The sequence below is a fragment of the Amblyomma mixtum genome, chromosome 5 (assembly GCF_055824585.1).
Source record: "Amblyomma mixtum isolate Tamu chromosome 5, ASM5582458v1, whole genome shotgun sequence".
NCBI classification, from domain to species: domain Eukaryota; kingdom Metazoa; phylum Arthropoda; class Arachnida; order Ixodida; family Ixodidae; genus Amblyomma; species Amblyomma mixtum.
In genome coordinates, this window is record NC_143016.1 from 57323493 (window position 1) to 57346565 (window position 23073).

The following is a 23073-nucleotide window of genomic DNA, read 5'->3' on the forward strand; positions in this document are numbered from 1 at the left end:
CTCTCTCTCTTTGTTTCAGATATCTGCTTTCAGTTTCAGACATCTCAGAGTAGGAGACAAGTTTGGAACGTGGAAAAAAGAAAGTAAGATAACGCAGAGGAGGGAGCTAGCAATGTCGAAAGAGTAAAGAGAGCGGAATGTGATACTGCAAAAAATATACGCGTCCCCGCTTTGTTTTGTTGTCTTGCTTTTTTATTTTTATTTTCCGTCCCTGCGCTGCATGCGGGACCGCGCTCTTCGTTTATGGTCGACGTGAAGGTTATTCGGGGAAATTTATGACAGGAGTGTCTGTGTCACTGTGTATCTTCGCGGGGAATTTGGTTTCGCGATTCCGAAATTGCATGGCGTCGTTCCAAGCCCGCATCCCTGTAACCGAACGCGAGCACTTTTGTAAGACCCCCAGCGCATGTTTATGACATCGCTGCAACGCACTCTCGCGTGGGCATGCGTTGACTGTCTGTGTTATTTTTTTATTTTTGTTTCTATAACCATTTTTTCTCCGGTTACTCAGTGTGCTATAGGCTGGCAAAACTATATCTTACCATATGTGTATAGGGCACAAACAAGACTTGACTCTTGTTAATTTCGGTGCGCTCTGTGGTGACCGAGGGCGGTTTTTTGTGTCTAACTATACCCAAGCGCGTACAAGCGAACGAACGTGGTTCATAAAAAAATTCTTTTTGTTGTTGTACGCGTATTACCGCCCACCTATACATACCCTGGAGCAGGTTCTAGCTGTGGCGGCATAACGAATCGAAGTCATAAAAGTAAAGGGCACTAAATCGATGAAACGTTCCACGTAGATGTGTATACTGCACTAACGAAACAAATATGCACTTTAGAAAATGATAGTAATGCATAATTAATGACTAACTTCCATCCTTCTCGCTGAGATCCATATGCGCGGACAATATGTGTACGTCACCTTGAGCTAGACTGCTATACGCAGACGCTTCGTTGCCACAGGTGTTGTTGTTTCAATGGGAAAGTGATGTACAGTCTTTGTCAAAAGTAACCAGGCTGCATGGTTTGCTTCTAGCATGTATAGTGGAACCCTTGTGGCTTTCCTAGAGATCAAAAGGTGTTCGAAGGTAAGAAGGCCTCCAGTCCTTACCTTTAACAACCGTTTCAGCTTCAGAGAAGCTGTAAGGGCTCCACTACACAATCTAGAAGCAAACCATGCAGCCTGGTTACTTTTGACAAAGACTGTACCTTTAACGTGAAATTATACGCGAGTATAGGAGACTTGAAATGCGATCGCGAAAAGGTAAAACAAAGTTAGCTGCCGGACAAAAGGGTATGCAAATGGGGTTTCATTGCTGGTTCCGAAGAGCGGTCTTCGCGACTTGAAAATCAACCGCCCTAATATTCGGACTCCCTCGACTGTGGCGGTGTCATTTTGCTGTCCAAGTTATACATGCGCTGTTGGCGTATCATTTTATGCCAATTTTGGCCGTTATTTGCTACGGCAAAATTTTCAATTAGTACAGCTCGGAGATGGGCCACATGGTTATTCCCATAGTCTTGCATCTTCGCGCTATTCGATAAACTTCGACAGGAATAAAGATGCCGATGCGCAACCAGTGTGTGCATCAGTGTTCTGTGCTGTTTTATTCTTATTTCTGTCGAAGTTTCTATCCAATAGCATGATTCAAGACCACGCGAATTCTTCAGTTGCGCGCTAATTCTGGCAACCGTGTGACACACATTTCGGCACATCTTCATTTTACATTTCGGCACATCTTCATTTTACATTTCAAAGAATAGTTATGCATGGCTAAGTGCAGAAACAATGAAAGAGTCTAGGGCATGCGCGTGAAAAATGCAAATTATTCCTTAGGATGTCTTGTGCAGGCGTATACACGGTAATCAACTAGAGTTATTGCCTTTGGGTGGCCAGAATGTGGACAAATAACCTTACGTTAAGCTGAAAAGCCGCGGCCGATATATCTAAAATGTCCGTCGTTGCCGTCCCTCGAGTAAACAGACCGCTCTCACCGTCACTGCTTCTCAGTTCTTTTTTTATTTTTATTGGCACTTCTATCCACGTTTTACACATAACTTGACGAAACGAGGTATCTTTCCGTCCACCATCAAGCCATGCCGTGCGCAGGTTTCAACTCTTGACTTTGTATGTCCGAACCTGATATGTAAAGCTGTTATTACATGCTTTTTTTTTAGCATTAAACGCTCTGAAGACAGCGCTACACGGGTATAGTTTGGATACTGGTCAGCGACGTTTCTAAAGCGCCCGGATGGAGGTTGCTAGTCCTCCAGAGTCAACTGCAGCCTCAAGTGTATCACTTGTCCGTCAAGGACAGATATTTGAAGTGTGTGTGTGTTTTGAACCTCGAGCCGCGGTGCTGTGCTAATAGAAGGAACAGGGCTGAAAGCAGACATGCCTGAATAACAGTGTCGTATATTTACAACGGGCCTCTTTTTTTCTCCTTTACACAGGCACCGGCACATTTGGGCGCGTCTGCCTGTGCCGCGACCGGAGCGGTGCCTTCCACGCCATGAAGATCCTGGAGATCTCGGACGTCATCCGGCTCAAGCAGGTCGAACACGTCAAGAACGAGAAGGCCATCCTGCTTCAAGTGCAGCACCCGTTCATCATCCGCATGTGAGTGGTGAAATCCAGCTCTGCTTATTCGAGGACCTCTTCACGCCGGCAGCCGCCTTTAGGCGTACTCCTAGCGAACGTTGTCATGGCACGTTGTCAAAAGCACGCCCGTCTCAAAAGGCACCAGCAGCCTTGCACTGTAGGGTACACCCTACCTGCGTTACTTATGTGGAGCGGGGAGTCCTCCTCTATTGGACTCATCTACTATCTGCAGGGTACACCCGCACCCGCGGTAGATTAGTGGAGCGGAAGAGGTTTCTTCTTTAACTTCACACTACATTGTGTAGGGTACACCCAGAGCCGTATATTCCCTTCGAAGGGAATATACGGCTCTGGGTACACCTTTCTAACCTAGGCGTCGCCATATTGGTCGCTGGGCTGCTGCATGAACTCGGCGCTACTGCGTCCACCATTTATGTGCCAGATGTACACGGCTGTCTGGTGAACAATAAGGTGAAGGCCAGGAAGCACTTTATGATTCACTCTGAGCTTGGTTCTTTGGAACCGAAGCACTTTAGCTCTTTTAAAGGAAGTGCTTCACTTGCAGGTGGAGATGTATTGCACCTAGCGACGCCCGATACCAAGCAAGTGTCATATTGTAGCGCCTCTTTTTGTGGACAGTTCTCTTGCTCCAGATGAGCGACTTTCACGCGTCAGTCGCTGCAGCAAGTATTTGGCATGTGCGCGGTATAATGTCCGGCATTCTAATACCAAGCCATTACAGCGCTATGTTCCGACGCTGCCAAGTTTAGGATTATTGGACGGAATTCACCAACAGCGATATGCATTGCATGAGCGGCCAGCGCCCGTGCGCTCGCTAATCGCAAGAACCAACGGGTCTATACTCGGGGTGCCGGACAGTTGGGAACTAACTTCACAATTACGAACAGCTTCTAGCGTGCCAGCTGGGACTAGCGATCATGCATCTTCAGCCTCAAGTGCGCAAAAGTAAAAAGTACTGTAAACCCAGCTGTTCCTCCAGTTCGGTCGCCGATTCGCTCCCTCCGCACTTTTCCTGCAAATTGCTTTCCAAAATTTAATGCTGTTTATGTCAGTACCCAATTTACTATCCTTGGGCGCGGCTAAGCTGGGCTACAGCTACGAGGCCGTTCATTCCGTCGTTCTCAAGTTAATTTCATAAGGATTCCCTGCTATAGAGGCGCAGATCACGCTGTAGTTTTTCTTTCTCCCCCCATCCTTTTCTTCCTCATTCGGCTCCTTTTGTTTCGCCAGGGTAAATCTGAGCGCTAAGATGAAGCTTTGTCTCCTTTCCTGTGCGGTCAATCCCCCTCATCTCCATGGGTACAACGCCTTTTTTCACCGCGCACATTTTACCATTTTACATGATATACCCCAGCTGCGAAGGCAGTTCCGTTTGCAGGACAGCAAAGTGAATCATTTACGGATTGTCTGTGTGAGTGCGTGCGCGTGTGCGTGCGCGCGTGGAACACAGTGCAGTATTTTCTTGGCTTTAGCATTTAGACACGCACAAGCACGCACACCCACGCACAAGCTTCCCAGGAACACGTGGGAGACAAAAGCGGCGAACACAACCTTGTTTTCAATGAAAGCGACGTCCGGCTCGAAGAGTATGCGTGAATGAAGACCTCTTTCCCTGAAGGCAGCTCAAGCTGGTGCGCCACGTGTCGCGATTCTTCTTCTTTTTTTTTCTTTTGCTAGGATAAACGATTCGCTTTTCTCGTACCGCACGTGAAGCCGCTTTGCGAAACGCGCTAGTAGTAGTTCGCGCTTCCCAAGGCGACTGCTTGTTTTGTCAGCGGCTTCTCCGCCGAAATAAAGAGAAATCGCGCGCCCTTTGGAAACCCGGAAACGCGACAGCAACAGCAACAGCACCGCCAGCAGCAGAACGAAGTAGCAGCGCAAAGTGCGAGCGGGTCAATCTTCCGGAGAGTGGATGGTGGGGCTCTACGTTTTTCTCAGCGGGATATATTCCCCGCCACTTGGGACAGTGATCGAAGCACGCGCTCTCTTACCAATCGCGTTGAAAGCCCAGGCGTTGACCGGGCTTAACTGCACTCCCGGAACGGAGCGACCCGTGTTTAAAAAAAAAAAGAAAGAAGAAAGGCTAGAAAGAAGATGCATTGCTGAGAAAGAAAAACATAAGCCGCTGCGCTGTGCTTTTAAGCCTCCTCGCCATTCTTTTTTTTTCTTTTTGTGCTTGCTGAAGTTGTGAACGCTGGACAGATAGATATTGGATATATTTTGTCATTGCTACTTTATGAGACTTGGAAGGGTGAAGCCGACAAAGCGGAGGTTGCACGTGCTTCGACGACAGACGTAGAGAGGAAGCGAGCGCCTACGCACGTGCGCTCAGAGAGGGAAAAGATGGGGATGAAGTTAAGCCGAGGTTGAATGCACTGCGTCCTCCATAGGAGAAGTGTGTACAGGGCTTGTGAGAAAGCTTGCTGAGAAGTTTCGTCCTGCGAGTGGCCTCGTATAAAGGAGAACGCCCGCGCTCCGATCTTGAGGAAGCTGCATCTGTGTATCTGTGTGTATGTGTTTGACGGGGGTGGGGGTAAGGGGAGGAGGCTTGTATCTGGGTTTTGCATCATCATCATCATCATCATCATCATCATCATCATCAGCCTGACTACGCTCACTGCAGGGCAAAGGCCTCTCCCATGTCTCTCCAATTAACCCTGTCCTTCGCCAGCCGCGGCCACCATATTCCCGCAAATTTCTTAATCTCATCCGCCCACCTAATTTTCTGCCGCCCCCTGCTACGTTTGCCTTCTCTTGGAATCCACTCCGTTACCCTTAAGGACCATCGGTTATCTTGCCTTCGCGTTACATGCCCTGCCCAAGCCCACTTCTTCCTCTTGATTTCAACTATTATATCAGTAACGCGCTTTTGTTCTCACCCACTCCGCCCGCTTCCGATCTCTTAACGTTACACCTATCATTTTTCTTTCCATAGCTCGCTGCGTTGTCCTTAACTTATGGTACCGGATAAAGGGCGTCATGGCGCCAACGTGGGTATCATACCAACATCGTAACTCACCTCCGATGTCTGTTTGTGTCATATTCGGCGCTGATCGCGTGCAGACTGCGGTCTGCTCAATTTGCAAGGAATGTGCGCTGCCAAGCGTGGCCGCAGCCTGGCTTGTAGTACTGAATGTATAGATCCACCGGATGCGAGGGATGTTGGAAGAGAGCCGGAGGCTATTGGAAAAAAGAAATTGCTATAGGAAATTTAGACTGCTGTAAAACGGCGTGCGCTGAAAGACGGGCTTTTCTGTTAGGCATTGCTGCATGCAACAAAGCCGACCAAAGAGGGCAGTTTTCTGTTAAATCGCAACTCTTTCGAAAGACCGTCATCTCTTCGTCGAACTAAGCCTGTTCCAGTACATAACTGTTGCAGGTGTACCCAGTGCGGTTAATAATGACATGGTCAGTTTACATTGGTCATAATGAGATAGAGTGACCAGAAAGACTTCGTACAGACTTTTTGCGTCATCGTCACGGTCTATTCGCTATTAAGCTTTCATAAACACGCGTCGGCGTCCTCCCGGTTCACTAAATGCCAGGATTAGAAAGTAGTTAGCCGAAAGCTTAAACGGCACCTCATGGCATCATGCACACACAAAAGAACAACGAGAATGAAAGAAATTTGAGCACTGGAAGCGCCAGCCGTGTTCGTTTGCGTTTCGCTTTCATGCATGCGCTGCTTTCTTAAAATGAGTACTTTCTTTTTTACTCACGCCAAACTAGCCAGCTCTGAAGCATCTTTTCGTATTCTGACTTCCTTCCCTATTATATGAAATATATTGTTTCCGGCTTGCAGTCAGCCCTGCAAGCCGGAAATGTGTAATCCTTCACCGGCACGCTGTGTTCATCAAGTCTCGAGCTCTCTTGCTCATTGACTGTCACCGACATATATTAAGACAGCTCACGGACCAACCAATCAGCGGTCAGTGTCGAGCTGGCAAGAGCAAACGCACTACATCCTCAAAGGGAACTGGAGCCGTAATGACAAACAAGCAGCGCTTTTACGCTTGCTACACGGTGTACCGTTAGCAGGCCAGTGGGTGACGTTGGACCGGACGTCTAATAGGAAAACGTTTCGTGTCGCAGGAAATGATGCCGCAGCTCGTTGAGGAACATTTCGCAGCTATTAAAACGCAGTGCCAGGTGGATGCCCACTAAGCGTGGTCTTGGTGCGATGCGAATGCTCCGGTTGCCGTTCTGAAGACTCCAAAAGTCAAACTGTGGCCCTCACAGTGCGAGGAATCACAGTATTCACTGAGCATAACGCGCCTCACTACTCACAGCGACACCTGTATTGTTGCATGTACATTTGTAGTAAACAAGACGCCAATCCTGTGTTCCGTAATGCCTGATCATTCACGCTTTTGAGGCATATGCGGTCCACAGTACGACCGCAGTGAATTCCAGCGCTAACTGTGTACAAAAAGCGCGCGCGTCCCCTCTAGCCTCCTACAAAATTTGCTACTCTGTCCTCTATCCACTGCGCTGGCTCAGTGGTTATGCCGGTCCGCTGATGAGCAAGAAGACGCGGGGCCAAATCCCAGATGCAGAGGCCGTGTTTTGTGGAGGTGGGTATTTCAAAGACACCTACAAAATTCCTCTATTGTACGATGTAAGTACACGTTGAAGAACCCCAGGTTGCCCGAGCTAATCCGGAGCCTCCACTGCAGCCGCTTTTTTCTCTTTTCCTTTTTTCATCTTGAGGATCAGCGCAAAACAGACAAAGGACCAATGAAAGAGAAGTCGACACTGGCGCTTTCAATCCCTCCTTTATCTCTTCCCCATGGTGGGGTCGATGTGCCCACCAAGGATGAGACAATTACTGCGCCTTTGTTTTTCTTAGAACAAACTGATTTATCTGCCTAGTACTCGGCTTCTATAGGGTGAAATTCTTGGGAAATGGGTCTTTGACCCCACGTTGAGAAGACGACAATACCTTGTGCCATGGCGCTCTTTGGCCGCAGATGTCCCTGCGCCATAGAAATACATCATCCGTCCATCCAACAAATTGATTTATAGACATTTCTGCCTCGCTATCATGTTCATTCATCCTTACTCTCGGTCAGTTCGAAAAAAAGAGGTATTAAACTTCGTATATGGGCGCCATGAAACGCTTTTCCCCAATTCCGGATACCCAACTGTCCGGTTGACCTTTCCAGTTCAAAGATGCATCGCCTGTGTTGCCTGATCGCAGGTCGTGGACGCACCACGACGCCACGTGCCTGTACATGCTCTTCGAGTACGTGTCGGGCGGCGAGCTGTTCACCTACCTGCGCAACGCGGGCCGGTTCACGTCGGCCACGGGCGCCTTCTATGCGGCCGAGATCGTGCTGGCCCTGGAGTACCTGCACCGAATGCACATTGTCTACCGGGACCTGAAGCCCGAGAACCTCCTGCTGGACCGTGAGGGACACCTCAAGATCACAGACTTCGGCTTCGCCAAGAAGCTGCACGACAGGTCTGTGCTCCCCCTCGCCTTTTGCTTCCCCCTTGCCCCTGCTCGCTGTGCCTTTTACTGTGGTGCCCGCCTTTCCTCCCTCGTGCCTCACAACTGCGCAAAAGCACTACTTCACGATGTCAAACAGATGAGCTTGACCTTGAGGGTGACCTTGGGCAAACCGTAAATGAATAAACGAAACATTGCCGACTGGCATCCGAACCCATGGCGACACGAAAAGATCAGCTTCGCCGGTCACTGCACGAGAGCACTAGGCTATCGCCGCAGCCGATAACACCTCGTAATAAACTGCGACACACACTCGCATCGTACATTGCATATCGCCTTCTTCATCAACTAATACTACTAACAAACTAATCTTCGTGGTTTGAGCTATGTGGCGGTAGTGACAAGAGATGTGCGCTGCATGTGATGGCGTGGACAACGTTGCGGCAGCACGGCACCCAGAGCAATGCGCGTTGGCGTTGACAGCATTGCTGCTTATACGCGGCACTGGAGCATAGGCCGCCGGCTTACATTGAGTAGATTGGCATTGGAGATTAAAAAGTTGAACACACGCATAACTGCCAGTACTGCCAGTACTGCATAACTGCCAGCATAACCCTGGCTCAGTGCACACCTCAGTCGCGCTCTCGTGTGCGCGGTGGTGTCCTTATGCAAGAAACTGTGCTTTCGCATAATATTTCATGCTTAGCAGTGCTAAACCGCCAGCCAATGTTTTTTATTCTAACGAAACCCAATTTCCTTCCGTGCTTTGTCACAGAAGTTTTGAGAACGCGAAAGCTACAAGAGGGCAGAATTCTCTTGCGACTCCAGGAGAGGGCAGCCTTTGGAAAACATTTGCGGCGCAGAAATTCTTGGTTGGGTAATTCCGTTTCTCGCGGCTTTTGTGGACCAACAACTCGAGTAAACAGGTGAGTGTGAGTGGATGAAAGTCATTTCGAGGAGTGCGCTATTCGACAGGGCATAATTGTTTCGAAGTCTTCTCGGAGAGCAGCCAATGATGTACTGTCCAGAACACTGTGCCGCATAGGAGTCATTAGCAAAGCCTGGCTGCTCGTTGCGTCTGTCCTGTAGTCGCACGTTGCGTGCTATAGGGACTGCGTGTGGAGAGAAAAAGTATACAGTAATGCCTGGGGAGAGCAACGAGTTCGCGAGCTGTTGGTTCGGCGAGTAAAATCATGGAACTGTTGGTGCTATGTGTACGACAAAGCCGCTTCGCTGGCTTGGACTAAGCGACAGTGTAATAGTAACAGTGTTTGACGTGCTCTAACCGCGACGTATCAGTGCTACTGGCGTGCCACTCTGTGCTCCTCCCATGCCATTGCTGTGTCATTACAATACCACAGTCATCCCACAACTGTGATATAGCCGTACCATAGTTCAGAGAGCGCTATGAAGGTTTCTTAATCAGAGTGCTTCGCATTAATTTCAACCACCCGGCATTGTTCAACGTGCTCGGAAACCTCGTTACGCGAGCATTTACGTAGTTTCCTTCCACCGAAATGTGGGTGGAAACAGGCCTTGGAAATCCAAGAGCTTGCAAACTTTGTGCGCGGTGACCACAGTGCCCCCACATCGGCGTAATGCGGTTCCGTCGCATTTGCCTGTTTTTAGCATTCAGCCAACGTCATATGTATACTGCTTAAAAGAATGCTGCCGATGAAAAATGGTCTCAAAGTGCCGGTCTTAAGTTATGGTAGCAGAATACGTCCAGTTTTATGTTCACGAAACAACCAAGCGAACTATTTTTGAAACAAAAAAAAAATGCTTCCGTTTTTTTAAAATACACGCTGTTGGCTCTGGATAGCTCCGTTTAACTTGAACTTGTCGGGTTCGTCGAAGTCGAAAGCGCTTTGCCGCTGTCCGAAGAAAAAAAATGGTTCACTTGACTTCAGCACAACTGTGCTGCTGTTCGTGTCATTTTTTTCAGCCATTCAGGCAAGACTTTCTCAAATAGCTTTAAGGGCATTTTCTTTTATGCTTACACCCGCAACGTTCGCGTATACATGCTGCAAAATTAATATCCTCAGGGTTTTCATCGGAGCTCGGCACTGCTTCGCTTCTTCTAGCCTGCGAGGCATAAATAGCAGGATGTGTAAGCGGACGCCGTGTTTACGAACGCGCAGCATATGCAAGCACTAAGCAACCGTAGCTAAGCTGCGCTTCGAGAGGTCATGTTTGCCTTTTTTACACGCGACCCCTCTCTGGCCTTTTAAGCCACATATGTATCTATTGCAGGAAGGATGCACGTGTCGTTTTAGGAGAACCTCTTTCGGGCAAATTCCACGAAAGCGGGGCACGATGTCGTAAATAAAATAGGAGACAGCGCGCTGCTCGTTTGGGTGTTTCCTGCTGCAGTTCTGAGCAGGCGCTTCCTGGATAGCTATTCAGGGAATGTTTCCGCATCACGGGAAGTGAAGTAATTAGCGACAGGCTAAATGGGTGCACTAACAAGACCTTGCCTTGTGCATGCTTCGCTGTTGTGTTTCAATTTACAATGTTACAATGTAGTGCTCCATGCTGACTGACTTACTGTAACCTGCTGAAGAACTTCTTTGTAACTGCAAAGTAGTGCTGAATGCTGACTGGGTGGGTACGACCTGCCAAACAGCTCTGGAACTACAATGTAGTGTTCGATGCTGACTCACTCACTATAACCTTCCAGTTAACTTGTCTGAAACTACAACATATTACTAGATGCTGACTGACTCAGTATAAGCTATTAAATAATTTGTCGTAAACTGCATCGTAGCGCTAGATGCTGGTTGGCTCAGAATAACGAGCCAGATAACTTGTTCAAAACTACTGCGTAGTGCTGGATGACGACTGAGTATAACGCGCCAAATAACTTGTCAGAAACTCCAGCATACCGACTGACTCACTCAGTAATGTCTCTCAAAAAACTTGTCCTAAACTACGGCGTAGTACTAGATGCTCACTGAGTGATTGTAACCTGCCGAATAACTTCCCGCCGCTCACCAATATTTCCGTAACCTTCATAAGCCGGCTGCTTCCACAGAAATCCCAAAATTTCATTACTCAAACGTTTAGTGAAGCGCAAAAACACAATGTGTACAATACGAAAGTGGCTCTTTTTGTCTTCTCTATGATGTCCTCATTCATTTGCTATCACCTTAACCTGAAGGCTATTCTTGTTATTTTCAGCTAACCATATGAATTATTCAAAGATGAATAGCTTGGTCTCTTTAGATTAAAATTTGTAAAGCCTATGACACGAAAGTAGGCGTATTTGCTACGGTTAAGGCTTCGAGTGTCGCTTTAATCTTTTCATTACGCATTTATGAGGCAACCAAATGTTACCTTTACGCACAATATTAACGTGTCGTTCCATACTAACCAATACTTCCCCTGTTGTCATACATCTGCTGTTTTGCCGAATTCTCTAATCGATTCCTTTGATCAGTCGTTCCTTTCGTCCATGTTGCGTCGCAGCGACTGGCCGTTGCTGGCGATAGCCGCGGCCCTTTGCGGAGGATTGAGGAGCCAGTCGCCGCCGCTGCGGGTGGCTGCCGAAAGGGACGAATCCTCAGAGGAGTCACTTAGGTGAATCCGGCACCCTTAGGGTCAGCGAAGTAGTGAGAATGCGGGGTTTACGGACATAGACGGAACGACGCTAGTTTCCCAGACTGCGTGGCGTGTAACCCTCTCTTGTTCTTACTCCTCCTCACTAACTGATCATAACAAAAAGCAGGACGTGGACGCTGTGCGGCACGCCCGAGTACCTGGCTCCCGAGATTATCCAGAGCAAGGGCCACAACCGCGCCGTCGACTGGTGGGCACTGGGAGTCCTCATCTACGAGATGCTGGCTGGGTGTGTACTGCGTTTATCTCTGGCTTTGCAAGCACGCCTCGTGTCTCCTGCATGTGTTTGCTTGTGCTGCCCTGCTTGCAATGTTCCGATTGATTTTTTAAGGCGAAAGCCTTTAATGCCTCATCGTTGTCGACAGAAGGTTGTCAGCAGAGGTGTAACGCTTTTCGGTTGGTCGAAATGGTTATGACATTAGAGTGCGCGGATTCGAAGTAATGAGGGGACCCACGGATGCCTAGCGCCCCCTTTTGGAGCGCACGACAACTACACTAATAAAATAGTTGTTCACTCCGACAGGGGGCGTAAGGTGTCCGTGGGTGACTACATTACATACCTCATTACTGCGAACAGAGCCATGGATACAACTGAACTCATCGAAGCAGAGAGAAAGCCGTGCTAAAGAAGCAGTCAAAGTCGGCAGTCAAAGTGTGTAGTTGTAATGTGTAGTCAAAGTGCGTAGTCAAATAAAGCACTAGTACAGCACAAACAGTGCGCCAGAAAATGCTTTTTCGCCTTGCAGCACTTTAGAGTGCCAAAGGGCCCCCTGAATTTTTTCCGTTTCTTTTTATTGCTTCGTAGGTATAAGTTTTAGCGTGCTGATTAAAGCGCTACTGAGCAAACAGTTGCAATCAGCGTCGCTAAAGAGGGCGCTACTATGTGCAGACGAAACAGAAGTAGCTCCTCCAGTCCAGCACAAGAAATGGTCATGGTGCATTAAGAGTAGTTAATTGGCAACAGATATAAGAGCATAGTCGCTAGTGAGGCAACAAGACCCAATTTGAAACTGATGCCTTCAAAGCTTTCATCTACGCTTCAAAATAGCCAATGAGGGAAAGTGTGACTTGATGTAATGATCGTAAATGACACCGCGATTCCAGCGAATTTGCACATATATCCTGGCTTGCTAAACATTCTGGAGAAAAAACTCTAACGTCGTTTCTTCGTTCATCAAAACACCAAGCATGCGGAGATATACTCGCCTGGCTCAGAGTGACATTATTGCATTGTTTTTTTTTCTTTTTTTGTGAAAGCCCTAATTAAAACTAAGCCCTCGTTCAAACGAAAAAGAAAAGTGTAGTTAAAGATAGCAATGTGTTAATTTCTAATGGAGAACTGCATTCTTTGACTTGCACCACGTTTTCTCGGATCCACTTCTGCGTCCGCAGCAGGCAAGGTCTAAGCACACATGGATAATAGTAAAGATCACCAATGACCCGAGCGTACGCTCTATGCACGGCGGCTTAATTAGTGGGGTAGGCTATAAATTAATGTTATTCAGGTTAGTTTGGAAGAAGGAAACAAAGTCGTAAGCGAAGGCGAATTGAATGAATGAGTGAATGAATGAATGAATGAATGAATGAATGAATGAATGAATGAATGAATGAATGAATGAATGAATGAATGGATGAATGAATGAATGAATGAATGAATGAAGTTCAGTGGGGATTGGTGTCAAGACGCGTCTGCAGCATCTTCATCCACCATTTCGCGTGTGAATATACAGTTCAATCTCTTTATGACGAAGTTGAAGGGGCCTGGTCATTACTTCTTATAGCTTCGCTATAGCCCGTGTTGCCCGAGCTTCCAGGAAGAATCGCCATTCCTTCGTTATATTGATTATTTTGTTACAGGCCGTTTCGTTATGACGAGGTTTGACTGTAGCTGCAATTTTCTTTTTTCGTCGGCACAAGGATCGACTTCATTTTCGCGCTTAATGAGAAGCAACAATCATTAGCTGCCACTGCTGGAAAAGTTTGCATCTTGTGCATATTTGCTAAGCCTTAGTTGCGATGCCCTACACAGACATGTGCAGTGCAACTCCGGATAGTAACGTCGCGCTGTGCACTTCTCATTCTTTAGGTACCCTCCGTACTTCGACGACAACCCTTTTGCCATCTACGAGAAAATCTTGGCGGGAAAAGTGGAGTGGCCAAGGCACATTGATCCAGTGGCAAAGTGAGTATCTCTCTGAGATCGAAGCGAGCCGCAGAAATACTCTTAATGCTGATAGGCAAACGCTCAATATCGGAGAAATGCGCCTCAAACCTTTTGCACTTTGAGTATTCTTTGTCCTCTCCTTCAAGCACATAGTCACGCATTTGAGTACCATCTCCTGCCTTCGATGTCGAGACGATGTGCCTCTCCTATTATATCTTTCCACATTTCCTAGCCATGGATCGGCCGTGTCGACCCTTTAGCATTGATTCTATACAGTAACCGTCCGCCCATAGCACGGCAAACAAGCAGCTTGTGCAGTTATCTGCAGCAGTGATGTCGATCTCGCAAAACACCGTGACACTATCATGTAACGTCCTTCTAATTTTTGATACAGCAGGCTAACACGATGCGTGTTGCATAGAAAGTCCTCAATAAATTTTTGAGTAACGTCGCCGCACAACAGCACGCAGCGAACACAAGGTAGAACTTTCGGACTCGCATATACCTCACATTTATGTTCTTCACACATATGCTCCATCTTTTCCGCGTGCGTGGCGGCTAATGCTGCTTTAAGTACTGCCTGTTGCGTCCCAAACAGGAACATCGCCGCTATATATTTTGCCGCAATGCAGAGGTCGCTTAATATCCTCTGCTGGAGGAATTCCATGCCATTGGTGTGCTCTGGCGTAACATCCTGTTTGCGTTTAGCAAAAAAAAAAAATGATTAAAAAATGTCATGGTGGGTTAATGCGCTTGGTTGAAATTCCCATTTCCAAAAATGGTTCTTGCTGTGAAAAATGGTTCGGTGTGCGGCGCTCTATTGCTGAGCGATAATTACTAACGACTAATTTTGTGTCATCCGCTATTTCTAGGGACCTGATAAAGAAGCTCCTGGTGAACGACCGGACAAAAAGGCTGGGAAGCATGAAGGTAATCCTTTCGTTTTCTTCTTGTGATTAAAATAGCTCTTACATTGAATAATTACTCCGTAGCCTCTCCCCATCTATCTCACAGGAAAAAAAAAATATGCGGTGTCAAAGCTTATGTCCCATTGAGTTGCAATATTGATCGCTCTGTTCGTTCATTGACCTCTTTATTTTCGCATTCATTTACTCACTCTTGTGCGCAGCATGAGAGCTGTTCATCTTCTCCCTTGTCGATTATCATGCAGCTTACTTTAATGTACTCTCAGTTGTTTCGAGGCTCGGGATAGGTGGGGCTGTCTGTTCATGCTTGATTTTCTAATTTATTTTAGCTTCAACCAGCAGAGAATATGTGAATGCATGTTATGATTAATTATTGAGTTGTCATAATTACGATGCACTTCAGCCACGAGCTTTGGTTTTGTGTAATATTTTGTGCCGAAAATTGACGCTAATCGTGGAACTGTGTTTAATCGATGCTTTATCGAAAATATTTGTAGCTGCAGTAAAGTTCTTTACCCTTTTGGGAGACAGCTTAATTTGGTTACTCGACGGATCACCTTCTGGAGCAAAATTCGCTTAGTTTTGGCCGAAATTGTTTGTGTCTTTGGCATAAGGCACCGGAAAAACGCTTCATATGAAGACGTATTCGCAGTGCTTCGACGCAGCGGCAGCTACGTGGGGTGGGGAGAAGGGGTCTTTGTGTTTCATCATCTTGTTTTCATGGCCTGCATAGAATGAAGAATGTGTGATCGCCTAAATTTGCGAGCTGAAACGTAGTCACTGGTCAGTTTTAGAGAGTGGTTATTTGAAATGCGATTCTGCTTACGCTTGAGCGGTTTATAGTTATTATATTAAAGTCAGTTGGAGCGATTTTTTTTATGTGTTTGACATGCTGTTCAGTGAAAAGTGAAAACCTGGAAAGCTTGGTAATGGTTTTGATGACGAAGCTTTTCATTAACAAAGTTGTCAAGCTCATTGCCCACAATAAGGCTTCATATAGATCACACCGACTTTTTCTCCAAGTACCACTGTCTCTTTTGTCCCTGTAAAGATCAAATTTAAGCAATCAATGAAATGAGCTGAATAGGAATCAAACTGATTCTATAGCGGCGTGACAGCCACGATGTAAAGAATAAAACATTCGCTCTGCCAGACGAGGCACAGTACCTTAAATCGGCGCTTCGGCTTTATCTGATGCTAGATCAGAACTGCGTATTGCCGTGTATCGTCCTTGCAATTCGGCATGAACCCCTAGTCTGCAATGGCGCCTTACATTTTTCTCGTTTCAGAACGGTGCCGATGATGTCAAACGGCACAGGTGGTTCAAGGGAACCAACTGGGACGATGTCCTCGAGAAGAAACTCAAGGTGAGCAGGTCACATAACCCCCGCATTGTCAACAACAAGTACACGATGAATTAGAGGACGTAATTCGCTAGAGGTACTATAGCAGTTGGATTTTGAACTGTTGGAGTCATTCCAGTAAGAAGAGCTGGTGATGCGCGCGCGAGTCAACAGTCTCAAAGCGCAAAATTCCAAACGACACTGCCTAGGTTTAGGAAGGACTTTTGGCGCGTCCAATCGCGGCATGGGAAATTTAACTTGATGTCTTCGGCGCGTCGAAATGCAAATAAGTTAATTCAGAACTCCAGCAAAAAAATTCGACAGAGTAATGTGGTAAAAAGAAAATGCCCGTGAGGTGTTCTAGAGCTTGGCGTGTGCGACTGCAGTGTTCATCGTGCTGCTTTGGAAAAGCTAATTGCCCCAGTACATTTAATGAGTCAACCACAGATAGACTGCCATTGGAAGTCTAACATAAAAAATAAGGAAAAGGGAGACACTAGTACAGATGCGGTTCCTGCAAACAGGTACCGCCTTCTGTTTTTTTTTTTTTCGGACCTTCCCGATGTGACTGTGCTTGTTTCTCTACTGATGCTTGGAGCAGAGGCCTCAATTTAATGGAGCAAATTAACTTTAAGCATCCGCCATTTTAAAAGTGCCATGAGCTCTCCTGCAAGAAGGTTGTCTGCTAACGAGATAAAGCTAAGGCAATCTACGCGATCATCTAAAAACTTCGCTAGGTCTCTCTCAAGAAAATCAGGGTTGCCTCATTCTCCATCGTTTTCACTAAGGACGCCGGCAAAGTACGTGCTCTGCTTTTTGCAAATTTAGCATAGGCGATAGCAGCTCTAAGGCAGGATACTGTTGCTTGCTGTTTTTCTTTTTTGACGAGAGGAAGCAAACAAAATACGAGAACGCTGGACAAGTGTAGTGTTCGTATTTCCTCGTCTTTGTCAGTGCGATGAACTGAACCTTTTTGGCATTCTAATTAACTATTCACTCTCGGAGTACTTAGTACTAAGAGTTCCAGGCTTAACAACCTTTTGACTGACTCACCTCTGTTTCTCTTCACTCCTTCTCTCCTGTCCCTATTTTTCTCTTCCTCTCTCTTTTTTTCTTGCACGGGACTTGGTCTAACCCTCCCCACCACCACCACCCCATCCGCACGTGGCCGTGGGTCTCCTCCTCTCACTGTGACGTACGCCTGCTGCCCGAACCACGTGCAACGACGTACAACCTCTGTCACGGTGTGCCGCACAGCCGCCCATAGTGCCAAAGGTGTCTCACGACGGGGACACCGGCAACTTCGACGACTACCCCGAGCGGGACGGCCTCAAGAAGCGCCCTACCTCGTCCTCATCGTCCTACAGCGAAAAGGAGGTGGACACGTTCGACGACTTCTGAAGACACCGAGCAAGATCGCCTCCTGCGTGATCTACTTGGAGAAAACGGGGTTGTGCTACTTTTCCCTACGACGCCGCCTGGTTGTCGCCGCAACCCAGCGGCGGAAACTGGATCAGCGGATGCGGGGACCTGACGGATGCGACCCAGTTAGGGAAGAGAAGTGCGACCTGTAACTATTCTCGCGGGAAGGTTGTGTCACTGAGCGCCGTCGTCTGTCGCCTACAGGCAGCCACTTCTACGCAGGAATCTACAACACGCCGACAGCGCCCGCTTTTGTCATTTATGATCACCGCTGGTCTGTGTCCACCACAGTTCTTGTACTGTGGCAGGCCGGCTGTGCTCGGGTATGAACGAAGGCCATGCTGGACTGTGAAAGGCGTTGTCTGTCTATCTGCAGAAACCTCTACAGCTGTGCCGCTGTTTGCGATCACCGGCGCCAGCCTTTTGGCTGCTCTAGCTTGATGAATGTTGTTGCTGTGTAGTAGTGGACAGAGGACATTCACTACGCTCGCACTAGCTCGCGTTGTTCATTTCCTTTTCTTTTCGCATTAGCTTTCGTTCTTGTTGAGATGAAATATGACACTGTTACGCCTCCTGCGCAGAATGGGAAACATTTCGCGCCATATTTAAATCTTGTATCGTCATAGAGAGTGCTTTATTTAGCTACGTGAGAAGCCGATTTGACTGCATCCGAGACTGCGCAGAATATTGTGAGACTTGGATTTTGAACTTGTGAACCCACTGGAAGGTAGATGATGGCGACCACTTGGATCTACTAAAGGAATAATCGCTGCAGAATAGCAGCGAACAACAAGTAGTCGTTAGCTGTCATTTCGCAGCATATCGAAAGGTGTCTGTGTGTCGAAAAACCGCTTCAAGGCCAGACGGCAGGGCGCTTAGAGGAAGACGCGACGAAACCACGCTGTGTGACGAAAGCGCTGCGTTTCAGACATGCTCATATTAGTCTAGTCACTTATAGGGTTGTTTCTGTCCTCTAGTCTGTAGTGCCACTACTCGTTTTTAGGAGCCGCATTATATAGCCTTGGACACGTCGAAGGTGGTTACGTGCGTATAGAGAGCCTTCGTTTTAGAAACACATTGACGCTTGTGGCGAGGCCTCCTGACAAAGATTCGCGCCTTGCTGTTCACGAGAGTGTATAGTTTTTTTTTTGTTCTGTGTTTCGGAGTGAATGTTCTGGTCAGTTTCGTAGCGCACTATTGCATTGTTAGTTAGAGCTGAAACAGCTTGCTTTGATAATTGCGCGTGTACGTCGCTTCGGTGCTTAATTTTCGACGTCACTAATGCCCATCACTCCATCAATGGTGAAAGTAGAGAAAGTGTGCATCAAAAAAGCAAACAAAAAAACGTGCTGTCGCTGAAAAAGAAAAGAACGGGGTATATGTGTCTAAGTGAGGTGAATAGGTAATTAGGAAATACTACTTAGCTCCAGGGAAGCAGGCGTAACAGCTATCGTAAGGGACCACACCAGATGCGAACAAACCTCCGATATTTTGAGGTGCGAAAATTGAGATTAAAAAATGAAATTTTGCCGTGGTTTTGTTCTCATAATTCGCCTGACATTTTGCGTGTCAGGTATGTGCCAATTTTTGTAGGTAAATGATGGAGTTAGGCGTGCTTATTTGTCCGACATGTTGCTTTCAGGGCACTTCGTTCCAAACTTGTCGCAGAAAAAAAAAAATCACTTAAAAGTAGCTGGTAGGAGTGTTGCTGGTATACAATAAGAGAATAAGCTGTAAATTATCTAGCGCGCGGTCTTCACTCTTCTCAGTTTGCTGAAGTCAACGCGGATCTGTACTGCAGGCCATATACAAACATCAACTCTTCGTGTTTCACTATTTTGGGAGTACCTTATTCAAGACCGTCAATTTTTAGATCAAAGCCAAACTGCCATGCAAATGGCAGCGGTTCTTGATCCTTTCGCCTGGCATTTACACAAGTATATCCGGTCGTTGTCAAGCAAGGCGAGATATGCGTGCTTAGATGCGCGATTAATGTGCCACTCATCCAACAGGGTGTTATAAGCTACCGACTACTATTTTTGTATTCAGAATAGCAAGCTGCGCTTCAGCGAAAACTTACACACCTGAAGGACACGCCAGAAAATCTAGAGCACATGATAAACTTCAAGCAGGCACACTCGCGTTCATGCATGTTACGTTGACTGGCTTTTAGTCTCACGTGCATCACGAACATTCGAGCGAAAAAAATGACTCACTCAGGCGTTGTGACATATTATGCCTGGCGCATAAATGGAAATCGAGTGGTTTTAGTCTGAGGTAACAAGTTTTGCGGATGACTTATAACCTGCACACGGCACGTGCGGAGATAAGCGTACTCTCGCGATGAACCGAAATGCGAACAGATGCCCGAGCCGCTAGACGCCAGAGACGCTCGACTAGAGTAGAAGAAGTCCCTACACTCAATCATGGACGACTGTTGCGCATTTTCCTTACGACACAGGTACAAGCGTAATGAGAAAGAAATCTGAACCGCGGAGAACAATTCATGAGCGTTCAACTGCAGAAGTGCGAGTGTCAGTTTGACTTCTTCCCTTGATTTAAATACTTTCCCGTGGTACGGAGGAAACCGATCAGGCACTTTCAAGTTCAATGTACAAATAATGAAATTCGTTTGTGTGCGCAACTGACGCTTCGATTTCAGACTGAAGCTGCCTGTACTTGTAAACACAAGGAGCAAACAATTGGTTGTAAAAGAGCAAGAGCGACAGTTTGAAGGGGCGCTCCTTAATTCTCTCGATATTTGTATATTATGGGTTGAGCTTCTCCATTAAAGGTATATAAAGTGTCAGGCAAAAGTGAGCCACGCTGCAGTAACCTGCACGTGGTTAATCGACTGCTGGTTACAACAACCTATCCTTTTTAGGGTGATTAAAGGTTGCCATGCTGGCTCTGCCCTATTTTCTCTTTGTACGCGTTTATACGACCCCGCCAAGGCACAGCTTTACTTTGCCTATGCGCCGAGCTCGTCATGTTCGCAAGCAGCTTGTGGGTATTAAGCGGGGTGAAATATCCGGCTCCCGTGTTTACAAAACTGGCTGTTGCAACGATCTTTCAGACTGGAAAAACTCACTTCAGACTGGATACATTCAGACTGTAAAAAACTCACTTGCGTCTTGAAAACGGGCAACAACGGGTTAAAAGACGCCTATAAGGAATTTACGCGACACAGGAACGCAAGGCACATTCCACAGAAACATAACTGAATGAGCTCAAAAAAAAAAAAAAACTGAAAAGGGCGTATGTATAACAGCGCTTGAAACGTGCCTTCAGCATTCAAGTACATTGCCGTCAATTTAATCATTCTGGTGACAATCCGTACTGACAGAGACAAAATAAAATTGCCGTCCTTTGCTTGAAATACGAAGGCGGCGGGTTGATGCTGCAGGCACTCGACGAGCTTTTAAGTCTCCAGTATAAGGGACATACGTGGGAGAAAAATAATATGGCATAGTCTAGACAGAAAAAAAAAAAGTGACGTTCGGCTGAATACGAGAAAAAGAAATGGCGACGGGCAAATTAAAAACCCTTCTTATGTCGTCACTGCGCAATGAAAGCCTGTTGAAGGCTTTGTCATGTATAATGGTGGCAAAGAGGACAGAGTCGAGAAAAAATGAAGGTACCAGACATCTTCCAGGTCGTGTATAGACATGCTAATGTAAAATTTGAGGAGGGGGGGGGGGGGGGGGCAACCATGCTGAGAAACTACTTTGGTCATACGTATATCTTAGTAGGAGGAAGCAGCGGCCAGAAAAATTTTGCCGCCAAATCGCGTGGGAATAGTGGATAAAGAAAAGCTTACCGCGCTTCGCTTGCTTCGTATAACAGGGCTTTCTTCGCTAATTGTAGAGAAAAGGAGGGAGAGAAGACGAAGCGAAGCGAAAGAGACACGCTTCTAATTGTTGTGTATCGTATTATATACGCTTTCAAAGGAACACTTCGCGCCTGTCACTTCGATGCGCGCGCGTGACGTAGTTGTGTGCTTGTTTCGACGCCATTTCTATGTGGATTAGTAGTCGTTTGGTCTGTAAATTTGGAGAATAACGACACGATGATGTGATAATAAAAGCGCTGTCGCTGCTGCGCGGCGGAAAAAAAAAAATCTCCTCGATGTTGTGTCATTCACGAGCCGCGGCTGCTGTCACTGTCTGCTACAATAAAAGGAGAACGAAGTGTGGCGGTACTCTCTCATGGAAGACAGTTAATATTTTAAAAAAAAATATACAGTCCAAAAAGTTTGCTTGCAAGCCTTGTAACGGGATATCTGACAGTCCCAAACTTGGAAGGGCTGAGGACTTAGGTCCCTCCAGCCTACGCAAAATTGGGGTACCTAAGTATGCAAGAGGAGCCGCTCTGCAAGGCTCAGAAGCAGATCCCTTGGACCGTATACTTTTTACAAAGGCTGTACATCCACTGTATTGAACAGTGGGAGTCCAGTGTGTGAGCGACCACTTCATCTGGGCTTCGAAAGCACCACTAGTAGAAAGGTTGCGGCGCTTAACAAGCAAGTAACCAATGTGCATGCCGCATGTTCTAGATCCTTTTATTTCTTTCTATAGTTAGCGTCACTTGACTTGATTGTACTGGGAACATCCTGGTTCACCGGCGGCGAGATGGAACGTGCTCGTCTACATTCGCTCGTTTTACCGCAAGTCCAGCTTTCTCGGGCATTACTTTTAATTGTGAGGTAACTGTGGGGTATTGTATACGCTGTTTGAGAACACGGACGTGAGTGGTGTAATGCTTCCATGTGTAGCAAAATCTTACTTTCAAAGTTTGCCTGCACTCGCATCGGGTAGTTAAGAGTGCCATTAGAAACCAATCAGATGCGTTTTTGACAAATAATGTGAGGGAACTGTGTAATACTGTAAGACATTTCTGTGAACATATTTATGGGAGTGGTGTAATCTTCTTTCGTGCAGCAAAATCTTGCTTTCAAAATTTATCGTGCGCTCGCACCGACGAGTTGGTTAAAACTTGCATAGAAAACTAAAGGTGTGCGTTTTTGACAATAGTTAACAGGAAACTACAAGCATGCTGAGGGAAAATGTGTGGATATACTGAATGATACGGTGCAATCTAATGATGTGCGAAAAATTGCCTTCATAAACAAGTTCCAGATGAAAATATAGCGACTGTAAAAAATTTATGCACGTTTGCCAAGTTGAAACTATTCCCTCGTTTTTACTGCTGCAAGCCTTGTTCAAACCAAGAATCTAGGAGCCTTCCATTCCGACTTTATTTATTCCCATTAATCAGCAGAAAAAGACACAAGACAGAGGTTGACTATGTGAAGAAAACGGCGCGTCCGGCCAAGCAATGCACTAGGCGGTTTAATAGCTCTGATAAATGAGTAACACGGTAGACTGCAGACGCACTGCCTGTGCGAAAATGTGCGCGAGCGGCCGGTGGCATCCTACCAGTTGGTTGAAAAAGAAGCAATGTTTGTAAATGCGGTAAAGTATCTTTGCACACTTGATTTTTTTATTGCTGCAGATGTTTTT

General features: G+C 46.7%; 1 protein-coding gene across 3 annotated transcripts in view; it reads left to right on the forward strand.

Moving 5' to 3' along the window:
* The window catches only part of Pka-C3 (Protein kinase, cAMP-dependent, catalytic subunit 3), a 142784-nt gene extending 121533 nt beyond the window's left edge, over positions 1–21251 (forward strand). Inside the window, exons 2-9 of one of the 3 annotated variants that reach the window (XM_089544584.1) lie at positions 2458–2623; positions 7827–8090; positions 11547–11657; positions 11803–11925; positions 13783–13878; positions 14733–14790; positions 16076–16153; positions 17387–21251. In XM_089544584.1, coding sequence (XP_089400710.1) covers positions 2458–2623; positions 7827–8090; positions 11547–11657; positions 11803–11925; positions 13783–13878; positions 14733–14790; positions 16076–16153; positions 17387–17530 — 1040 coding nt within the window. In that variant the 3' untranslated portion in view covers positions 17531–21251. The remainder of the gene's footprint in view (positions 1–2457; positions 2624–7826; positions 8091–11546; positions 11658–11802; positions 11926–13782; positions 13879–14732; positions 14791–16075; positions 16154–17386) is intronic. The other 2 variants (XM_089544585.1, XM_089544586.1) reach the window with 2 other exon arrangements.
* The last annotated feature ends 1822 nt before the right edge of the window (positions 21252–23073 follow it).